At 34.5% G+C, this 21,546-nt stretch overlaps 2 protein-coding genes across 3 annotated transcripts in view; one reads left to right on the top strand and one right to left on the bottom strand.

Moving 5' to 3' along the window:
* Positions 1–13,525, top strand: part of LOC140166624 (uncharacterized) — a 26,272-nt gene extending 12,747 nt beyond the window's left edge. The window contains exons 11-20 of the mRNA XM_072190123.1: positions 102–382; positions 691–766; positions 954–1,214; positions 7,844–8,092; positions 8,694–8,921; positions 9,128–9,379; positions 9,522–9,773; positions 10,324–10,575; positions 11,929–12,073; positions 13,299–13,525. Coding sequence (XP_072046224.1) covers positions 102–382; positions 691–766; positions 954–1,214; positions 7,844–8,092; positions 8,694–8,921; positions 9,128–9,379; positions 9,522–9,773; positions 10,324–10,575; positions 11,929–12,073; positions 13,299–13,416 — 2,114 coding nt within the window. The 3' untranslated portion in view covers positions 13,417–13,525. The remainder of the gene's footprint in view (positions 1–101; positions 383–690; positions 767–953; positions 1,215–7,843; positions 8,093–8,693; positions 8,922–9,127; positions 9,380–9,521; positions 9,774–10,323; positions 10,576–11,928; positions 12,074–13,298) is intronic.
* Positions 13,512–21,546, bottom strand: part of LOC140165787 (hyalin-like) — an 18,318-nt gene continuing 10,283 nt past the window's right edge. Inside the window, exons 14-21 of one of the 2 annotated variants that reach the window (XM_072189109.1) lie at positions 20,710–20,958; positions 20,260–20,511; positions 19,701–19,952; positions 19,065–19,316; positions 17,791–18,042; positions 16,579–16,830; positions 15,423–15,570; positions 13,512–15,182 (exon numbers count right to left, since the gene is read on the bottom strand). In XM_072189109.1, the coding sequence (XP_072045210.1) occupies positions 15,101–15,182; positions 15,423–15,570; positions 16,579–16,830; positions 17,791–18,042; positions 19,065–19,316; positions 19,701–19,952; positions 20,260–20,511; positions 20,710–20,958 (1,739 nt within the window). In that variant the 3' untranslated portion in view covers positions 13,512–15,100. The remainder of the gene's footprint in view (positions 15,183–15,422; positions 15,571–16,578; positions 16,831–17,790; positions 18,043–19,064; positions 19,317–19,700; positions 19,953–20,259; positions 20,512–20,709; positions 20,959–21,546) is intronic. The other variant, XM_072189110.1, reaches the window with a different exon arrangement.

A 21,546-nucleotide genomic window follows, 5' to 3' on the forward strand; every position in this document is an offset into this window, starting at 1 on the left:
TCAGATACATTGATAAATAATTATGACCGGTGTGTCTTTAAAGATTACCAATAATACAATTCCGCAATTCTGTTCACTCAAGTGCAACCTTCTTTTTGCAGATGGATACTACATTTATCTAGAAGCATCAAGTCCACAGATACGAAACGACTCCGCACGTCTGATAAGTCCAGGTGCAACTATTTTACCTGGACATGTTTATAATTGCACGGTGACATTCTGGTATCACATGTATGGCGTGCATATTGGAACACTTAATGTATACTCGAAACCTGCTGATCAGGAGGATTTAGGTATACTAAGATGGACAAGGACAGACAATCATGGAGATCAGTGGTATTTGGCTGAAATTTCTTTTAGATGGTCCGGTCAATATTTTCAGGTAAATGTCTATGCCGACCAAACTTTTAATTAGTTTGATATCGATCGTAACAAAGTATTGAAAATGATATAAAATAATATACAAGGATTTAAATATGAAGATGAGTTCCTACGGCCTCTAAACTTTCAATAATTGGATCCTCTCTCAAATTGGCACATAGAATGATCCCCTTTAAGTATGTAAGTTTAAGTAATTATAAATTTGCGAACATAGTTCCTTGTTTTAATAAAGAAAAAAAATGAAATTTATACAGTTATCAATAAGAATAAACTGGTACATTTTTTAACTTTGCATTGCTTTATACATAGATCGTCTTTGAAGGAATTCGTGGACCAGACATAAAAGGAGATATTGCACTGGATGACATTCAGATACCCGATTGTGGCAAGTACTAAATTAGTTGAAAATTATATTATTGTAAATAATAAAACTATGATATTGTTATTGAAAAAAAACACTGTCAATTAAGGTCTTTCTTAAGTTCACCTAACTGTCATAAATTATAACTATTCTTCTTATTTAAAGTCTCACTTGTTTACCATGTTTACCAGTTCCTTGTTTTGCTTTTTAGAAATCATCCCACCTGATATAGACACTCCAGATGTATCTGGTTGTCCAAATGACATCTCAGCAACAACAGAGTTAGGAACCTCGGGAACTCTCGTCGACTGGACTGAACCTACAGCTGTAGACAGGTCGCCGATCGAGGAGATCACCCAATCTCATCAGCCTTCAACAGAGCTTCCCATTGGTAGAACAGACGTGGCGTATATATTCAGAGATGTTGAGGGCAATACGGCTGCTTGTACATTTACAGTTACTGTTATAACGGGTATGTTGAATGAAATTAAAAAAACTATAACGCAGGTTCTCATTATTTCATATTGCATAATAAATCCAGTTTATAGTTTGACTTTTTTGCATGCGTTATTACGTTGCAACATATGTTGCATTTTGTAGTTCTACGCTGCGATGTTTAATGATAAGCCATATTCAGGGTTTTGTTCTTCACCCCGAATACTTACCACTTAACGCAATGACACAATGCAAGCAAACTGGTCATTCAAACATTTCTGCTTCCAGAAATGCAGCTTTATTTATTACTGGTTATCGTGCTGTTTGGTTGCACATTAATGTTATTTCATGTTTAATCTGTTAGAACAATTGTAATAGTACAGGAGCAGCAACCTCAAAAAAATGACTTCGTTCACCCTCCACTACATACAAGGTTTGACACCATAGGTAGTTAGTATGGACCCTCTAGATCACTGCCAGGTAGGTAGTGGACTCAAATTGTGGTATCACTTTTTTAAAAGGTCATTTTATGTGTGGACGTATAATCGCATAAAATCACCAAATATAGGACAAAATTAAGGGTAGGGAGATATAAATTCTCATAACTCAACTTTTACTCATAATAATGAATTTATTTTGGTATGAATATGTAGCTAATTGATTGTTCTAACTGCCTAGTATTATTTGAAAGCAAACCTAGGTTTCATTTGATCATGATTGGAAGTGGCCAGTCCATACACTAGTGAAAAATCAGATTTTTCACAACAATGCGCAGGGTGGGTGTTTTTGTGACATTGGCTTCAAATTTTACTATTGTGCCAATTTCTATTTTCAAAATTAATTAAGTTTCCTTTTTTTAATTTTGTTTTTAATATCAAGCATATCTAGGCAAACTTTGATGTTCTGGTTCAAATATTTATGTATGTGCATGTTTGCTTGCATGTTGGTTTGTGTTGTGTGGGTTTGGGGTAGGTGTGTGTGGGTATGTGGGGGTGGGTGCAGGGGTGTGTATAGGGTTCAGGGTTGGGGTGTTTTACATGTTTTAATATGTCACTCGGCTGAACTATATAAGTTCTATTAACAAAATTTGTTTGTTAAGTTGCCATTCATGTAATATTTTGAATATTTATATGTGTGGGGTGAGATCAACCGCTGTTTGTCAGGAAAATAGACTGAAAATGTTTAACAAAAATAGTTACTTTTCCACATGTAGCAGCGTGTGTAACAATATTAAGGGGTAGGGAAATATAAACCATCATAACTCAACTTCAACTCATGATAATGAATTCATTTTGGAATTAATATGTAGCTAATTGATTGTTCAAACGTGTTAGTATTATTTTAAAGCAAAGCAAACATTAATTGTCAGGTAGATAGCCATAAAATATGAGAAAAGGTTACTTTTCTATGTATAACCATGTCAAATATGGCATTATTAAGGGGTAGGGAAATAAAACCACCATAACTCAACCTTTACTCATAATAATGAATTCATTTTGGTATCAACATGTAGCTAATTGATTGTTCAAACTTTCCAGTATTATTTTTAACAGAAAAACCATAAGATAGACATAAAATATGATAAAAATGTTAATTTTCCAATGTGTAACAGCGTAAAATTTGACAATATTAAAGGTTAGGGGACGTACAAACCAACGTAACTCGACATTTATTCATTATAATTCATTCATTTTGGCATTAATATATAGCTATTTGGTTGTTGTAATCTTTTAAAGCAAAATAACCATTAATTGTTAGCTGGAAAGACATAAAATGTTAAAAAAATGTCAATTTTTCATGTGTAGTACCGTAAAATATGACAATATTAAGGTGTAGGGGACATTCAAATCACCAAAACTCAAGTTTTACAGATGAAAATGAATTCATTTTGGTAACAATATGTAGTTAATTGTTAGTTCTAACTTTCTAGTATTATTTAAAAGCAATTAAACAATTAGTTGTGAGGTAGATAGACATAAAATGTACGAACATGTTAATATTCAATGTCTAACAGCGTAAAATATGACAATATTAAGGGGTAAGGGACATACAAATCACCAAAACACAGGTTTCACTGACGAAAATGAATTCCATTTTGGTATCAATATGTAGATATTTGATTGTTCTCATTTTCTGGCATTATTTTAAAAACAATTAAACCATTAGTTATCAGGTAGTTAAACATACAATATGAGAAAAATGTTAATATTCAATGTCTAACAGCGTAAAATATGACAATATTAAGGGGTAGGGGACATACAAATCACCAAAACTCAAGTTTTACTGATGAAAATGTATTATTCATTTTGGTATCAATATGTAGCTATTTGATAGTTCTAACCTTCTAGTATTATTTTAAAAGCAATTAAGCCATTAGTTGTCCGGTAGATAGACATAAAATGTATGAAAATGTTAATATTAATGTCTAACAGCGTAAAATATGACAATATTAAGGGTAAGGGGACATACAAATCACCCAAACTCAAGTTTTACTGATGAAAATGAATTCATTTTGGTATCAATATGTAGCTATTTGATAGTTCTAACTTTCTAGTATTATTTTAAAAGCAACTTAAAATTCATTAGTTGTCCGGTAGATAGACATAAAATGTATGAAAATGTTAATATTCAATGTCTAACAGCGTAAAATATGACAATATTAAGGGTAAGGGACATACAAATCACCCAAACTCAAGTTTTACTGATGAAAATGAATTCATTTTGGTATCAATATGTAGCTATTTGATAGTTCTAACCTTCTAGTATTATTTTAAAAGCAATTAAGCCATTAGTTGTCCGGTAGATAGACATAAAATGTATGAAAATGTTAATATTCAATGTCTAACAGCGTAAAATATGACAATATTAAGGGGTATAAGGGGACATACAAATCACCAAAACACAAGTTTCACTGACGAAAATGAATTCCATTTTGGCATCAATATGTAGCTATTTGATCTCATTTTCTGGCATTATTTTAAAAGCAATTAAGTTTCCCACGAGGGGTTGAAGGTCATAATGGGGCCAATACTAAAAAATTATCCTATCATGTTGTAATGTTGTAATCTCAAATTGTTCCTCTCATCGCTAAGAATTTAAAAAAGGCAATTGTCATAGTTCTACGAAGCTTAGTTCAGGGGTTATAACGTCGAATATATCAATATCATAAATAAAGGTCAAATTTTTAAAATGGCCCAATTGCACCAATTAACGTAAGAAACCTCAATCGTATACTACATTCAAATTTTGGTGCAACAATTTGTATTCCTGTGTTCCCCTTCACAGTTAATGCAGCCAAAGTTGAGTTATGGTAATATTTCCCCTACCCTTAATATTATCATATTTGACACTGTTACACATGGAAGTTTTTTCTCACATTTCCTTTGTATCTACATAACAACTAATGATACCAGAACGTTCGATGAATTCATTATCAAGAGTAAAAGTTGAGTTATGGGAGTTTATATTTCCCCTACCTTGATATTGTCATATTTAGGGACCGTTCACAAACACTTGTAAGGGGGCCCTGATGCAAAAAGAGGGGGGGGGGGGGGCGGGAAATTTTTGACCCTCCTAAGGGGGGGGGGCCTGAAAAAAAAATGATCAAAAATTTTCCTGGAAAAATTGAGTTTATATGATTTTCTATGGGGTTGACCCATAATTTTCATGTCAAAAAGGGGGCCCTACAATTTTTGAGGTCTGTAAAGGGGGGGGCTCGAAAGAATATTTTGCGATGAAATTTTTTTGCATCAGGCCCCTCCCCTTACAAGTGTTTGTGAACGGTCTATTACGCTGCTAGATATAGAAAATGACTTCTTCTGACAGTTTCTGTGTATCTACCTGACAACTAATGATCGCTTTGTTTATAGAAAGTTAGAACAGCCAATCAGATACATTTTGATACCAAGATGAATTCATTTTCATGAGTAAAAGTTGAGTTATGGCAGTTATATATTTCCCCTACCCCTTAATATTGTCATTTTACGCTGTTAGACATAGAAAAATTACCTTTTCCTCACAGTTTCTGTATATACTGCCTGACAAATAATGGTCGCTTTGCTTTAAAATAATACTAGAAAGCTAGATCAATCACTTGGATATATTTTGATACCAAGATGAATTCATTTTCATGAGTAAAAGTTGAGTTATGGCAGTTTACATTTCCCCTACCCCATAATATTGTCATATTTACGCTGTTAGACATAGAATATTTACCCTTTCCTCACAGTTACTGTGTATCTACCTGACAAATAATGATCGCTTTGCTTTGATATAATACTAGAAAGTTAGAACAATCACTGAAATACATTTTGATACCAAGATGAATTCATTTTCATGAGTAAAAGTTGAGTTGTGGCAGTTTATATTTCCCCTACCCTTAATATTGTCATATTTATTTATGCTGTTAGACATAGAATAGTTAACTTTTCCTCACAAATACTGTGTATCTACCTGACAAATAATGGTCGCTTTGCTTTAAAATAATACTAGAAAGTTAGAACAATCACTTAGATACATTTTGATACCAAGATGAATTCATTTTCATGAGTAAAAGTTGAGTTATGGCAGTTATAAATTTCCCTACCCCTTAATATTGTCATTTTACGCTGTTAGACATAGAAAATTTACCTTTTCCTCACAGTTTCTGTATATCTGTCTGACAAATAATGGTCGCTTTGCTTTAAGATAATACTAGAAAGCTAGACCAATAACTTGGATATATTTTGATACCAAGATGAATTCATTTTCATGAGTAAAAGTTGAGTTATGACAGTTTACATTTCCCCTATCCCGTAATATTGTCATCTTCACGCTGTTAGACATAGAAAAGTTACCTTTTCCTCACAGTTTCTGTATATTTGTCTGACAACTAATGGTTGCTTTGCTTTAAAATGATACTAGAAAGTTAGAACAATCACTTAGATACATTTTGATACCAAGATGAATTCATTTTCATGAGTAAAAGTTGAGTTATGGCAGTTTATATTTCCCCTACCCCTTAATATTGTCATATTTACGCTGTTAGACATAGAAAACGTACCCTTTTCTCACAGTTTCTGTGTATCTACCTGACAACTAATGGTCGCTTTGCTTTAAAATAATACAAAAAAGTTAGAACAATCAATTAGATATACATATTAAATTGAATTGAATAGAATTAATACCAAGATGAAGTCAATATCATGAGTAAAATATTGAGTTCTGATGATTTATTTTCCCTACCCTTAATATTTTTCTATGTTATACTGATATACGAGGGAAATCAACATCAGTTTTTGTTGGGTTTTTGGTTTTTTAAACATTTTTGTCTTTTTCCCAGTGGTTACTCACGTCCTACACATAAATATACACATCAATGGAAACTTAACGGATTTTGTAAATGGAAGTTGGTGCAGTGAAGTGACATATTAAGACATGTACACACACATTCATCCCCTCACCCCACACATACCCTATGTACATCCAGCACCCCCCACACACACACACACACACCTCGTCCCACAGACACCCCAACGAACTCATACATATTATAATGATTGGAACTGTTACAATGTTTCCCTTGATATGCTTAACATTAAAAACAAAATTAAACATTAAAATTTAAATTAAAAAATTAAAAATGGAAACTGAATCAATTTTGAAAATATAAAGTGGTATAGTTGTGAGATTTGAGGCCAATGTCAAACTTTACACATATGGTTTAAAAATCAGATTACCACTCATTTATGGACTATATACTTCCAAATATGCTCAAATGAAACCTGTTTTTGTCTTAAAATAATACTAGAAAGTTAGGAAAATCATTTAGCTACATATTGATACCAAAATGAATTCAAAATCACGAGTAAAAGTTGAGTTATGGGAATTTATATCTCCCCTACCCCTTAATTTTGTCCTATTTTTGGTGATTTTATGCGATTATACGTCCATACATAAAATGACCTGTAAAAAAAAAAAAGTGATACCACAATTTGAGTCCACTACCTACCTAGCAGTGATCTAGAGGGTCTATACTAACTACCTATGGTGTCAAACCTTGTATGTAGTGGAGGGTGAACCAAGTCCTTATTTAGGCCCCCTGTGGGATCTTGCTCCTGGACTATAACACTTGCAAATATTTTACGATTTTTACCGTTGCTTGCCGTTGTAAAAAATCTTATTTTGGTTATGATGTCACATCAAAAAATAAGAAAAATGTATCAATATACTTTTGTCCCTAATTGAAGATCTGTGCGCAAGAAGACCGTAAGTCCACTTGGCCCCTCAACATGTATACACTAAAGTTACGTATAGTTTCTTATGGTTTTATAATGTTATACATGTTCCAGGGTGAAAATATCATGAAAGGTTGTGAAAAATTAATTTGTTTTGGCCCCTGAACATGTATAACACATTGCCAAACTATACGAAACTATACGCAACTTTAGTGTGTACATGTTGAGGGCCAAGTGGACTTACGGTCTTCTTATGTGTGACATATTTCAGTCTATATTCATGCTACATTTGAAGAAGCTTCCTTTTACAAAACCAAAAAGCGAAGGTAAAACTTATTGAATGACCCTCGTACTTAGGCCAAACAAAATAACACAGTTTAAATGTTTTCTTCTTTTTATTTGCCACACTGACTGTTGACACCTTCTGAGACTTCATTGTATATTTGTACAGTTGACACTACGCCTCCTACTGTCTCCGGTTGTCCAAGTGACATCCACACAGAAACGGAACTTGGTACAGGTAACATGCCCGTACACTGGATAGAGCCCAGTGCAACTGACTTGTCTGGAATAAAACAAACAGTGCGAACACATGCGCCATCTACTGAATTTCCTATAGGAGTCACATCGGTAACTTACACATTCATTGACTCGTCAGAGAACAGAGCAAATTGTCACTTCGCAGTCACGGTAAAAACAGGTAAGATCAGTCGAAATTGTATGAGATGTGGTATTCCGCATGTAATTGCATGACATGGCATAGAACATGCCTAAACAAAATATCAAAATATCAAAATGCCATTGTGTAATTTCGAATTTTTGGATGAAATAAACTAAGGTTTACTAAGAATGTGGCATGAAAAACAATGATGGCTCAATTTTAATATCTGGAGCATGAAACACTTTTATTGTTTTTATACCGGATAACGGTCCCTGATTAGGTTTTAGGTGTGAAATCAAAACTTGACCGGCGATTGACCACCGGTTCCGTCCGGTTTCCATTGTTTAGAATAAAATAAACCTGACGGAACCGACGGACAACCACCGGTCGAGTTTTGATTTCATCCCTTAATCATGTTAATAAAGTGTACAGTTCTAGAAACACTGATCTCAGCAACATCTCACACACCATCACCCACTGGGGAAGGAACCAGTTGGTTCTGAAATATTTGGGAAAATAACCTGGTGAGTGCAGTTGAATGTTTCAATCTTTCTACTTCTAGTTCTTAAAATATTTACTTTAGACCATAAGAGCGAGCGAGATGTGAGTTGTTTATAATTTATGTGGTTCTACCCAACAGTTGACAATCGACCACCAATTGTTACGAACTGCCCCGCAGACTTCGACATAATTAGCGGAAGACACGCAAAGTGGATCGAACCCACCGCTTACGATGCGTCCAATGAGATTACTACAACAAGATCTCATTCGCCAGGATTTATTGCATTTTCATCAACCCATATAGAATATAGATTTACGGATTCTTCTGACAACATTGCATACTGCAACTTTTCAATTACAGTTATCGGTATGTACACACTGTACTGCAAGTTTTTTCTTCTTACAAATATGTTTGTGTAGTATAATTTCAGCAAATGGGGGGTAGAAGGAAACGCACTTTCCTCTTATTATATAATAAAAGAAACATAACAGATAACAGTGACATCATACGAATGTTTAGCCTATTAGAATATCTTGTTCAGTTGCTCATTTTAACATCTCAATTCTTTACAGGTGATGCAGAACCTCCCATCATTTCTGGATGCCCTAGCGATATAAATATATCTGTTGAGGTTGGTGACATAGAAGCCTATGTTACTTGGAATGAACCGACTGCAATGGATGATCACGAACGTGTGATGTTAATTCATAATACTAGAAGACCCGGCTCAAGCTTTCCTGTTGGATCCACGAATGTCGTGTACACTTTTGCTGACGATTCTTACAATTTGGCCTACTGTAACTTTTCTGTGATTATCAACCAAGGTATTTTAATTCTGCACAAAGGATTATGCTTTAATCCTGCTTGTTACGTAGTTTTAAAAATGCGTGCAACTTTAAAATAATCGTTTCTCAGTTTTTAGCAACTTTATTATTACAGTTTTAATTAATCTCACGTTCTTTCTAGTTGATACTACACCGCCAATTGTTACTGCTTGTCCGTCAAATATTATTATGGTAATGGAACTTGGCACTGCTAACATACCTGTTTACTGGAGTACACCAACAGTTATTGACCTGTCAGGAAAAGTTTCAATTGTATCACAAAGTCACAACTCCGGTGAAAGATTTAGAAGAGGCAAACACAATGTTACATACAGCTTTGCTGATGGTTCTGGGAACATAGCATTATGTACCTTTTCTGTCACTGTTGAAGAAGGTGAGTTATATTTTTCCTCTTAAAACAATGGATCAAGCAAAGAACTGAGAAAATAATTATTTAACCTTTCATAATTGTTCTATTATCATATTTAATTTAGCAAGATTTTGTTTCTATATAGTTTTATGTCAACAACTCGCTTCCTTTCTTTAGTCACAAAACTACATATTATCATAATCCAGTTTTGTAATGGGCGGGGTAACACAATAGATTTGTCCTACAGAAATAATGCTGATAACTAATATCAATACCGTAAAAACTCGATAGTTAGCATTATGTGCTTACTATCGAGCGCTTTTAAAACATACAAACATGAAGTGCCACATCCACAAAATTGTACAGGGTTTTGAGTAAATCACCGGTACACATAGTTACGAACAAGTAAACCTGCAAATTTGTGTCTCAACCCCATTAGCTCAGGAAACGGACTTTGGTACAATGTCATGTTTTCAAAAGCGCTCGATAGTAAGCACATATGCTAACTATCGAGTTTTTACGGTATGCTAAACTAATTATTAATCATGTTAGTTATCATTATTCTCATTTATAGTCGACACTTTGTCACCAACGATTCTTTACTGTCCGGACAATATCGATAAAAACATTGAGCCTGATTCGTTTGGAATGGCTGTATATTGGAAAGACCCAGTTGCGATGGACAATTCAGAGGATGTTACAGTCTTCGTACAAACACACACGCCAGGGGCTACATTTACGCAAGGAACTACTCTTGTCACATACATATTTACAGACGATTCGGATAACCTGGCTACATGTTCATTCTATGTGACTCTTACAACGGGTAAGAACACATTACATAAATTATGAAGTTTCAAGAAGGACGATACAAAGAACGGCGTGTTATAATGAAAATGTGAACAGAATAACATTTCCAAGCTCTTTGGCTCAGCTATGTGTCGCGGTTTAGGAAAGGGTGCTCTGTCATAATGTAAAGAAGGCAATTTATTGCACAATATGCAAATATTTTCCAGAATTTACCTTCATTTTCAACTAAAACCCGTTTCAAAATCCAGACTGAGTGTGGACCATGGTGTGGACATTAATCTAAACTAAGCTTGATCTGAAAGCACATAATTGATTTGCTGTTGTTGATTTATCCTAAAAAAGGAGACCGGTACCTTAATTAGCAAACAATAAATAGGATTAGATAATTCAATTCAATTCAATTCAATTCAATTCAATTCAATTCAATTCAATTCAATTCAATTCAATTCAAGAAATATTTATTTCACAACTTGATATAATGACAAATGCCAGAATTAGCGAAACAAATAGCATATTTTGGCAAGTAGTCTATCCGATCACAAGCCCACTGCTGACAGTCAAATGCGATCACGGTAGAACAAACAACCATGTGATTGGGCAAGAGACAGGACAAAAGTGAGCCTGAGATAAAATATAACGAGTAGCATCAATGAAAGACCTGAAAAGGAGTTGTGGGGCAACACGCGCGGAGCAAGCTCGTGGGGTGCGGGTTGCCGGCAAACAGTACAAAAAAACACATTCAAGGGTCTGCGGTTGAACAGACAAACAGAAAAAGACAAGACATTACATTACAATAAAATAAGATGTGAACAAAAGTCAAAGAGAATTACTGGTAAACCGGTTAAGAAAGTAAATTGCTCTTAATGGTGTTTAAAGGAGATTGTGGATGTGGCATTATGGATGGAAATGGGAATGGAGTTCCAGATGTTAACTCCATGCACTTTAATTGTTTAATGTTGAGGGGCCAAGTGGACTTACGGTCTTCTTGCGCTCAGGTCTTCATAATGTTTCAAGACTTTGTGTCTTTTATTTTGAAACATACCTCACACGTGTTAAAATCGGTATTTTAGACGTCAAAGTGACCATGATTGTCGAGTAGTCGCGACTAGCTGGTGCCGACTAGCCGACTAATAAAAGCGCTGAAGTCGGGCAACCCTAGTAAAAAAAAATTTTTTCATTTTATTTGTTTTAGTTGCTTAAGCTCTGTTTTTGCACTGTCGTAGAGAAAATCAATATTTTTCCGCTGTTCTAATACTTGAATGAAATAGAGAAACAAGTTACATTTTATATTATTTTATAACTATATATATGAAATATTTTGTATGATAAAATATATAAATCTTTAATACTGCTTCTTTTTTTATTCTAGAAAGTTTTGAATCTCTTAAGCAAAAACCAGAAGGATATTCATCGAACGGAACAAAATATTTAGGAGTGAGCTTAGCTGGATTGTTATTGTTGGTTATCATTGTGGTGATAGGCACTATTGCCTTACTTCGTGTATTCTGCAGAAGGTAGAGTATCAAATTGGTTTTGGCGATATTATGTTTACAGGAAGGTGACCTGATATATTTAGAAAATCAAATTATTTAAAACTTATGTATAACATAAAATGTTCTCCCTTTCAAACAGTCATGCAAAAAGAACATCAAAATGTTCCTAGTATAAAATGTGACTAAGTCCATATGTAATTACTGATATTTATACAGAGTGATACTGGCAATCTACAAATGTTTTTTTTAATTAATGATAACCATCATGATCCTGTAATAAACTGATTTCAAATGACAGGTACTATTTTTCTCATTAACATATTGAAATTAGGAGTTGAATTAGTCTCAAACGTGTTACACCACAATTGATTTGATGGGGTAAAGTGGAGGGATGAGGTTATTAATAAGACGCATGTAAGTGAGGCAATATATGCAATGGTTAAAACTTTCTTCCAAGTATGGGACGCGTAATGTTTAACGGTTAATTGTTATGCCTACCTTTTTGTGCCTTCATTATTTGCATCTTGTATTCATATCGATTAACTTTATTGGTTAAAATTTGATTAAAATTGTTATTATTATTATTGTTGTTAATATTTCAATCATATTGTTTTGGTTAATGTTGTTTCAGTGTGGAGAGTGGTTGATGCTAAAATGGTATTATTACGTACATATGGATGTTTGAAAAATCTTTTCATTTAACGGTACATTTATTCAACAATAATTTGAGTAGCGAAACTCAATTAATCTATATAAGAATCAGATTTTGACTGTACGTGCGTCAAATATTTTTTCACGCTATTATTACCTTAATAGTATGTCCTTGATGTGACTACACCCCCTGATAAATTTTGTGACTAATTTTGCATTTTTCTTTAAAAATAAAATCACACTGGTAACAAAAGTTATGTATATTATAGGGGCAAGGAATCCAATTAATTCACTGTAATTTCAGTGATTCAAGACAAGTGGTTCATTATATATGTTAAGAAATGAGGTACATTCTAGCGGTACCTCTTTTCTTATCATAAATAACGTACCGCTTGTCTTGAGTCACTGTAATTCCAGTATATGGGTTCATTGTCCCTATAATATACATAACTTTTATTACCAGTGTGTTATTATTTTTGAGAAAAATGCATAAGTAGTCACAAATTTATCAAGGGGTGTAGTACCACCTTAATAGCATGTCCTTAAACCGTTTAATTACAATAATTTCTCTATTTTGCTGTTGTTGTCGTTTTAGGAAACGGAAGACAGCTTCCAACAGTGTAGAAATGGACGGACTGGGCACGTCTATGGCAAGTCTCAGTACTATAGCGAGTAAAAGATACGAAGACACAAATATCGCCACCATATCTTAGTGAGTTTATCGTTTGAGTAAGGGATTCCTATATATCATGAAATACACGAAGTAATGAGAGGAAACCAAACGTTATCGCAACACTTACACACTGCACTTTTATTTAGATCTACATTTGCATCTTTGTTATCCTTGATTAATTAAAAATACCCGAACCTGACTTATTTTGCATCAGTACTTGTGATATTTTAAACTAAATATGTTTTAAATTAGACGAATTTTTGACTTCAACACTATAAATTTGATCGCTTACCGGGAGCGCTTTCACAGTACCAACTGCGTCATCAGCCGGGTGTTATAACGTCAAAGGTGTTGTCCTCGTCCCCCTCGTCCCCCTGGTGATCTTGGCTGAGGACGCAGTTGGTATTGTGAAAGCACTCCCGGTAAGCGATCACATTTTAAGTATTATTGAAGTCAAAAATTCTTCTAATTTAATTTATACCACTACGTATGAATATTCAATTTTATAAATATGTTTTACTGTAAAACTATTTGCAATATACTTTTAAGTATAAGTGATATGCAAATCTAATTACACGTCTATATTCAAAGCTATTTACAAAAGGGTCTTTCAACCTATTCCGTATCAGTACTCCTGTTTTGACTAATATGAACGAAGCATTATAAATCATTCACTCAATTTTTAAAATGTATGCAAAATAGCATAATGAACCTGTCTAGTTGTAGTCAATCGATAAAGCGTTCAATTATGGTGCGAGAGGTTACAGGTTCGAACCCTTGTGGTAGTTCAGTACGCTCTCGTTGAAAAATTGTCTCGTTGTAACCCTTACGAAACTCAGGAGGCTGGTTCTGGCTGCGAAAGTTAATTGTAGAATGACTAAGCCTAAGGTCTGCACTTCTAAGCAGCAAATATCTGAGTTGTTGTTAAAAGGTGATGAAGTTGAATGATGTGGGGCTGTAGCGACAACCTGTAAAGTGTGGTGAAGCTTGTCGATCAACGTCTAGACGTTGTGCCTATGCTCAGCGCACTATAAATCATATCGCTTTATTCATATTTTAGTTAAATCAAAGCTATTTACAAAAGCGTATTTCATCCTAATTTGTATCAGTCTTTCTGTTTGAACCAATCTGTATAAAGTAACGTAATCATTGATGTAATTAAATGTATGCAAATCTGAACATAAATATGCTTGTTCCATTACTAGTATGTCGCTTGTGGTGTTTCATTCATCTAGGTGGTATAAACTATGAACTCGAAACTTTAATTACAAAAGCTTATTCATCCTAATTTCAATTTGCATCAATTACTCTTATTATTAATTTGTAAGTATTGTAATCATTGACTTCAAATCTGAATATAAATATGTCTGTTTAAATTTACAGAACATACTTTATGCTAGTACATACGAGACTGAAATAAGTGCGAAACTGATTCTAAATATAATGTTTAAACTGGCTATTTTAAAGAGCGTACTTAGTCCTTATCTGTATCATCAGTACTTTTTTATAATTCATCTTGATAATTGACAACTGGGTAAAATAATGTATAAATCTAGCAGCAAGCTAGGCCCCCCCATTTTTAGATTTTCGAGGACCGCACTGGCCAAAAAAATTGGGGTCAACAATTCACAACTTCGGTCGGCAAAATAATTTCCGTCGGTACATTTACAAGTTGTGCCCACCCGGTTCCGAAAACCTGGCTATACGCCACTGATTATTACTGTTTATAAGTTAATTGATTTCAGAGAACTCGTTGTGGACATTGCCAAACCTTCAAGTGTGATGTTGTCATTCTTGGTTTTCCTCCTGTAATAAAGTATATACATGGGGAAACTCAATGTTAATATAATGACTAAAAACCATGGTGAAACAATACGTTAATATAATGACTGAAAGGCATGATGAAACAATACCTAAAGAATAATGTAAATTGTACATGTATTATATAGGTATAGTATGTAACGTTGTAAGTTATATTCATTGCTGTACTTTGAGAGGAGTGATAGGTGGCATGCAAGTATTGTCACTTCTTGTTCTGATACGTACCGATAATAAACGATAACCAGCACCACAAAGATGACAAGCAATATGACCAACAGCGACAGAACCAAAGCGGCATAAGACACCCCTGTCCCACCATCCGAGCCTTCCGATTGTCGAAAACGGTTGACTGCACCATTACCTGGCGAATAATCTGAAAGATAATGAATTTACTGCATAATCTGTTAACAGATACTATCATTCTTGGAATGTTAGGGTATAAGTCCCTTACATGTTTTGAGCAATTCTTCTTGACATGCAGTTTTAGTTCCCAATCTCCTAACGATTTTCCATGTCCCAGAAATGATCAATTGTAAGCTAGTCATACAGTCAAAGGCATTATATATGACCCAGATAGAGAGTGTATCAAATTATATCATTCAGTCCAGCTTTCCAGAAAGTGACCTCCGCCTTATTTTTATATATAAAATGCTAGAGTGAACAATAGCCCATGAGGAGTGACGCAGGAACCTATATAGGCACATATGCACTATAAAAGACAATCACATGGGCCAATCAGTGAGGTACAGTAAAGCATCAGGCACGTGAAATAAGATGCTCACGCATTCTGCTCTTGGAGGATGGTGCGCCGATATAATGTTGTCGACTACTCCAATTAATTGGTTGTCGAACAGGTGTCATGCTGAAAGAATTATGGAGTAGGCTAGTATGGTTGAATGAGTTAATACCGCCTTCTCTTTACAGCTTCAACGTTGGTAAAATATAATTTGTTCCAAGGATTTGTTTTCTGTACCCTAATTTTAGATTAATAAATGCGTATAACTTGCTGGGAGTAACAATTGTGCAAAATAATGCATCCGTACTGAAATGTTGATGCGTCTAATGCAGCGGGGAATGCATTACGCATCAACATCTCGGTACAAGCGGATTAATTTGTACAATTTCTCGAGCAAAAAGTGACACGAATTTACTAAAAACATATCCCCTTGATTTTGATTGTTTTAATAACAAAAAATGTCCCTAACAATATGGAACGCGATGCATCATACACGATTAATGTGTTTCTTACGTTTGCCCTGCTTTGTTCCGGGCTTTGTTCTCGCTTGCTAAGAATGTATGAACGATATATATTTGTTACTTCATTTATCATATGTGTATCAGTTCTTGAGTAATTTTAAGCATCATAACAACAAATTCTTACCGTTTTCAAGCACAACAACTGTAAAGTTACAAAATTCTTTGTAACCATCGGAATCTTCAAAAGTGTATACAACTGGAGTCGAACCAATTGGAAATGATTCATTTGTCTTGTGATTACTAGATATCGTCGCAGCTGCTGAAAGGTTGATGGCATATGGTTCACTCCAAGTCACGCTGGTTGAATCTCTTCCTGGTTCAACTCTGGTGACAATATTTGAAGGGCAGTTGAAAATCATTGGAGATATTCCAGTGCCTGAAGATAAATCATGCTACAATAATTATCATGTCATGTGTATTAGGTTAAATACCACTAATAGGCCTGGGCGATACATTGAAATACGACGAGTAACTATTTGTTTTCATGGCATTCTAAAACACTGCATTAAAATCGCTGAAATTGATCAAGTTATATAGCTAAAAAGTACTTTTTAGAGTTCGATGCTTCAAAATGGTACATTTTCTCTCATTATATGACATTTTTCTTGTAATAGTACCAAAATTCATACGCACGGCTTCGGTTTTTAGTAAATATTCGCCCTATCATATTGTAACTTTCAGCTTCGAGGGCGCACTGTCATTTCAAGGTGTTTACGGTTCAGTGCGTTAAAACAAGAAAAGTCTCAGGTCAACCTATGTTGAATTTTTGATCAATTGTCATCTAAATTATATAGATTCACCTGATATTAGTGGCATTGAACTGTGAGAGTTCTGAATATGAGAAAATTCCACCCGAAATTAGGCATTTTCCCATTGAAACCCGTGTAATACATAATTAGTGGTATTTAACCATTAGTGTATAGAGTTCGTGGAACTTTTAGTAATGCTTGACGTGAGTTGAACAAAGCTAGTCCATTACAACTTCATCGGCAGACGACAATAAGTCATGTGGACACGTGGTGGTGACAGCACGTTTCCACATTTACTACTTAGAGAATATCAACCCAAAATGCATTCTTTGATTTCAAAACCGTGTTAAAAAGTTCTCACGTGTTTATGCTCGTTCCGAATTTTCAACATTTTATAAAGTTATTTAATGTATTTTCACAATTTAAACAGTTGAAAGTTTTATAAAGAGGTTATTTTTCTATTGTTTTAAATAAAAATTAGATCTACATGGTTGAAAATAGTATGCAAGTCGAAAGTCAAATACAGCCAGTTATTATGTCGCTATACAATACAGGGTAAGAAATTTAACACAACTGCTCCGATTTACCTCTAGTAAGAGTCACAGTAAACGAACACTTCTCCATGTTGTTGGCATTATCCCGGAATATATATGATACAATCGTTGTTCCCATAGTAAAGAAGGTTCCAGAGACATGCGTTTGTATCAAAAGCATTGCATAACCCGAGGCGTCTTCTACTACTGGTTCTTTCCAATTCACGATAGCTCCATTTGATCCCTGGTCGAGCTCCACCGTCATGTTACTTGGGCAGAATAAGATCGTAGGTGCTTGAGAATCAGCTTCAAGAGTGAAAAGTATGAGCATAATTAAAAATTTAATATTGCATGCTTGGAAATAAACTATACCAGAACACCCACAATTCACTACGCTTCAGATTTGGGCATTTTTGGAATGAAACCAAGAGCTATTAATTACAATCATGTGCCTAGTTAGATGTTTAAAAAATGTGTTGTAGAAAATATACAATTTTTAATTTGAATAAAACCTACCATAGAAAAAACTTTCATAAAATTTAAAAAAATAAAAACAACCTTTAAAAGTATATGAACTAGCACCGAAACATATAATTTTTCCAAGTACGTGTACGTATGAACCCAGCAAACACAAAAACGTTTTAAAAACGTTATAAATATGTTATATTTTGGCTTTTGGTTTCGGTAAAAACGTTTTAATAACATTAAAATGTCGGGTTATATAAAGGTCATGAAAACGTTTTAAAAACGTTTTATATGAAAACACACTACAACAATATTTTTAAATGTTTTTAAAAATGTTATTGTAAACTATTTTCGCAAACGTTTTTTGCGAAATATTTTGTCAACACTTAAATAACATTATGTTAAAATATTTGCACTCAGCAAGCACAGAAATGTTCTTAAAATGTTTTATTCAAAACGTTTTAATAACATTTAAATGTCGGGTTATATAAAGGTCCTGAAAACGTTATTAAAACGTTATTGCAAATATTTTGGGCAAACATTTTTCGCAAAATATTTTTTAACCCCAAAAAAAACATTCTGTTTAGAATGTTTTATATCAAGTTTTCAAAAATGTTTTTGGAATGTTATTAAAACGTTTTTATACCCTTTATATAACCCGACATTTAAACATTTTCTGCAAAACGTTTTGTGTTTGATGGGCAGTAGATTATCAAAAAATGTTTTTAAATGTTATGAAAACGTTTTATACCCTTAATATACCCTTTATATAACCCGACATTTAAACATTTTCTGACAACCTTTTATAACCTTTTGCGAATGATGTCGAAAACGTTTTGTGTTTGCTGGGAACTCCCACTTACTTTCAGACACAAGTACATGGAATTGGCATGTTGCACTATTATTAGCTCCATCGACAAATGTGTACCGTACCAGAGTTGAACCTAGTTTAAAGACGTCGCCGGCACCGTGTGTAGCATTGACCAAGAAAACATGTCCTGACTTATCGCTAGCTCTTGGCTCCTCCCAAGACGCTTGAACATGTGGTGTGCCAATTTCGACAGTTTTGTAAATGTCCAGTGGGCAGAACTCTATATCAGGCGGTATTATATCTCCTATATAAAATAAATTCGATATTTGGTTTAAAAACAATGAAAGACAAAGATATGTTCAATCCAAATCTGTAATACCTACCAAGATACAGATAAAATGAAACGTACAGTTGCAACTTCTATAAGAATGAAAATATTCGACTTTTATTAAAATATAGAACTTCACCTAGATCACTAGCCAACATAATTCGCCTTCATCATGGTACAGAGACTACTTTGCAATTTTCCTTTTATTGCCAGGTACATTTTGTATTTGTTATATATCGCATTACCGTATTTTGCCAATGGTAACATTGAATCTGTGTTGCTATGAAATTCGTAGGGGGGCCACGAAAATAAGAAGATAGCAATGCAGTAACATTTTGTAATAGTGTAGAGACTACTTACCAGAATTGACTTCGATTGAAAAGGTGCAAAATGCCATATTGTTAGAATTATCAGCAAAAATATACATAACCGTATTTGCACCGATCCCAAATTTCTCCCCTGATTGATGAGTCTTAACAAGCAAGGTGGCATTGCCAGATGCATCCATAGCAGATGGCTCCTTCCAAGAAACCTGTGCTGACATAGATCCTTCTTCAACTTTGGCCACGACATTTGATGGACAATATGTTATTGTCGGGGCGATGGTATCCTCTGTAAATATGCAAAATTCAAAGCATGCATTTTCATAATTTTTTTTGTGCTTGCTTAAAAATAGTATAGTCGGTACGGTACGGGCGGAAACACACATCAAGTGCAAACAATTTCATGGTGTTTTCAGTACGCAAGTTTTACATGCGAAGTTGGTGGAATCTGACATTTTACCGTGAATTATTTCAATATCAGTAGGCCTACATTATAACACAATAACGGCTACACGACGAACATATCACAAATGGTGACGAAGCGAACGATTTAACGTCTGGCAAGCAAAAACAAAACAAAAAAACATTACAAATACCGGTGTTCACAACTACACTAAAGTTGCACCAAGCAGCATTGCCAGTTCCATCGATGTACTCGTAACTAATTTCAGTCATGCCAATTGGGAAGTCGTCTCCAGAATAATGGCTCTGTCTCGATAACGCCACATTGCCTGAACTATCGGAGGCTTTCGGCTGTGTCCAATACACCGTCTTACGCATGTTTCCTAGCTCTGTGACTGCGTTGATATCTCGGGGACAAATTTCTATTTCAGGAGGTGTTGTGTCAACTTCAAAATGGAAATGTATTGATATTTATTAAGTTACTTTGGCATTGATTGCGTCACAGCCATGAGGACTAGATAATTATACTAAGATAACAGGTGTCAAACTACTTATAATAATCTGCAATTCTTAGTGACTATTATTATGTCCAGCTTTAATTAGTTAGACAAATATTGTATAGATTGAGTATAGTTACAACTTACTGTTAGCAATGGTTACAGTGAAGTTACATTCAGCTTTATTTAGCGACATATCTTGAAATGTGTATGACACCGATGTTAAGCCAACAGGAAACATTTGCCCAGGCAAATGAGAGGATTTAAATTTCACTGTCCCAGAATGGTCTACTGCTATAGGGACACTCCATAAGGCTGAAGATCCATTGGTACCAATTTCGGCAAATTCTTCGATATTTGAAGGACAGCTTGTGATTTGTGGTGGATTTGTGTCAACTATTATTGGATAAGAAAGAATGAACAGTTTACCAACCCAAAGTGTTACAGTTAAACAAGACAACAAATAAATACAAATCCCGACCGGCACACAACCCACCTTGAAAACAAATAAGCAAGGGAATGTGCCGGCATGGGAATCGAACCCACGACCTTCCGATCTGCAGACGGACGCCTTATCCATTAGGCTACCAGCTCCCACTGATAAACAGTGGTTAAAACTGGGTCTAATGTTGGCAGTCGAGGTATACAATAGCCTACACACAAACAAATATTACGCAAGTACACAAGTGAAGGAGATCATTACTGATGCTTAATCGTTTCCCAAGTATAAATATATGTAAAGTAGGTAATGGGGATACGCATCCTGCACAAGAACAAATAAACACAATGGGGAACGATTGCTCGCTACGAGAGGAAACTGAATATATTAAATAAGAAAGAATGAACAGTTTACCAAGAAAAAGTGTTACAATTAAACAAGACAACAAATAAATACAAATCTCCACCGGCACACAACCCAACTTGAAAAAAAAGGGAATGTGCCGGCATGGGAATCGAACCCACGACCTTCCGATCTCTAAACGG

Source organism: Amphiura filiformis, chromosome 12 (genome assembly GCF_039555335.1).
Source record: "Amphiura filiformis chromosome 12, Afil_fr2py, whole genome shotgun sequence".
Taxonomy (NCBI): domain Eukaryota; kingdom Metazoa; phylum Echinodermata; class Ophiuroidea; order Amphilepidida; family Amphiuridae; genus Amphiura; species Amphiura filiformis.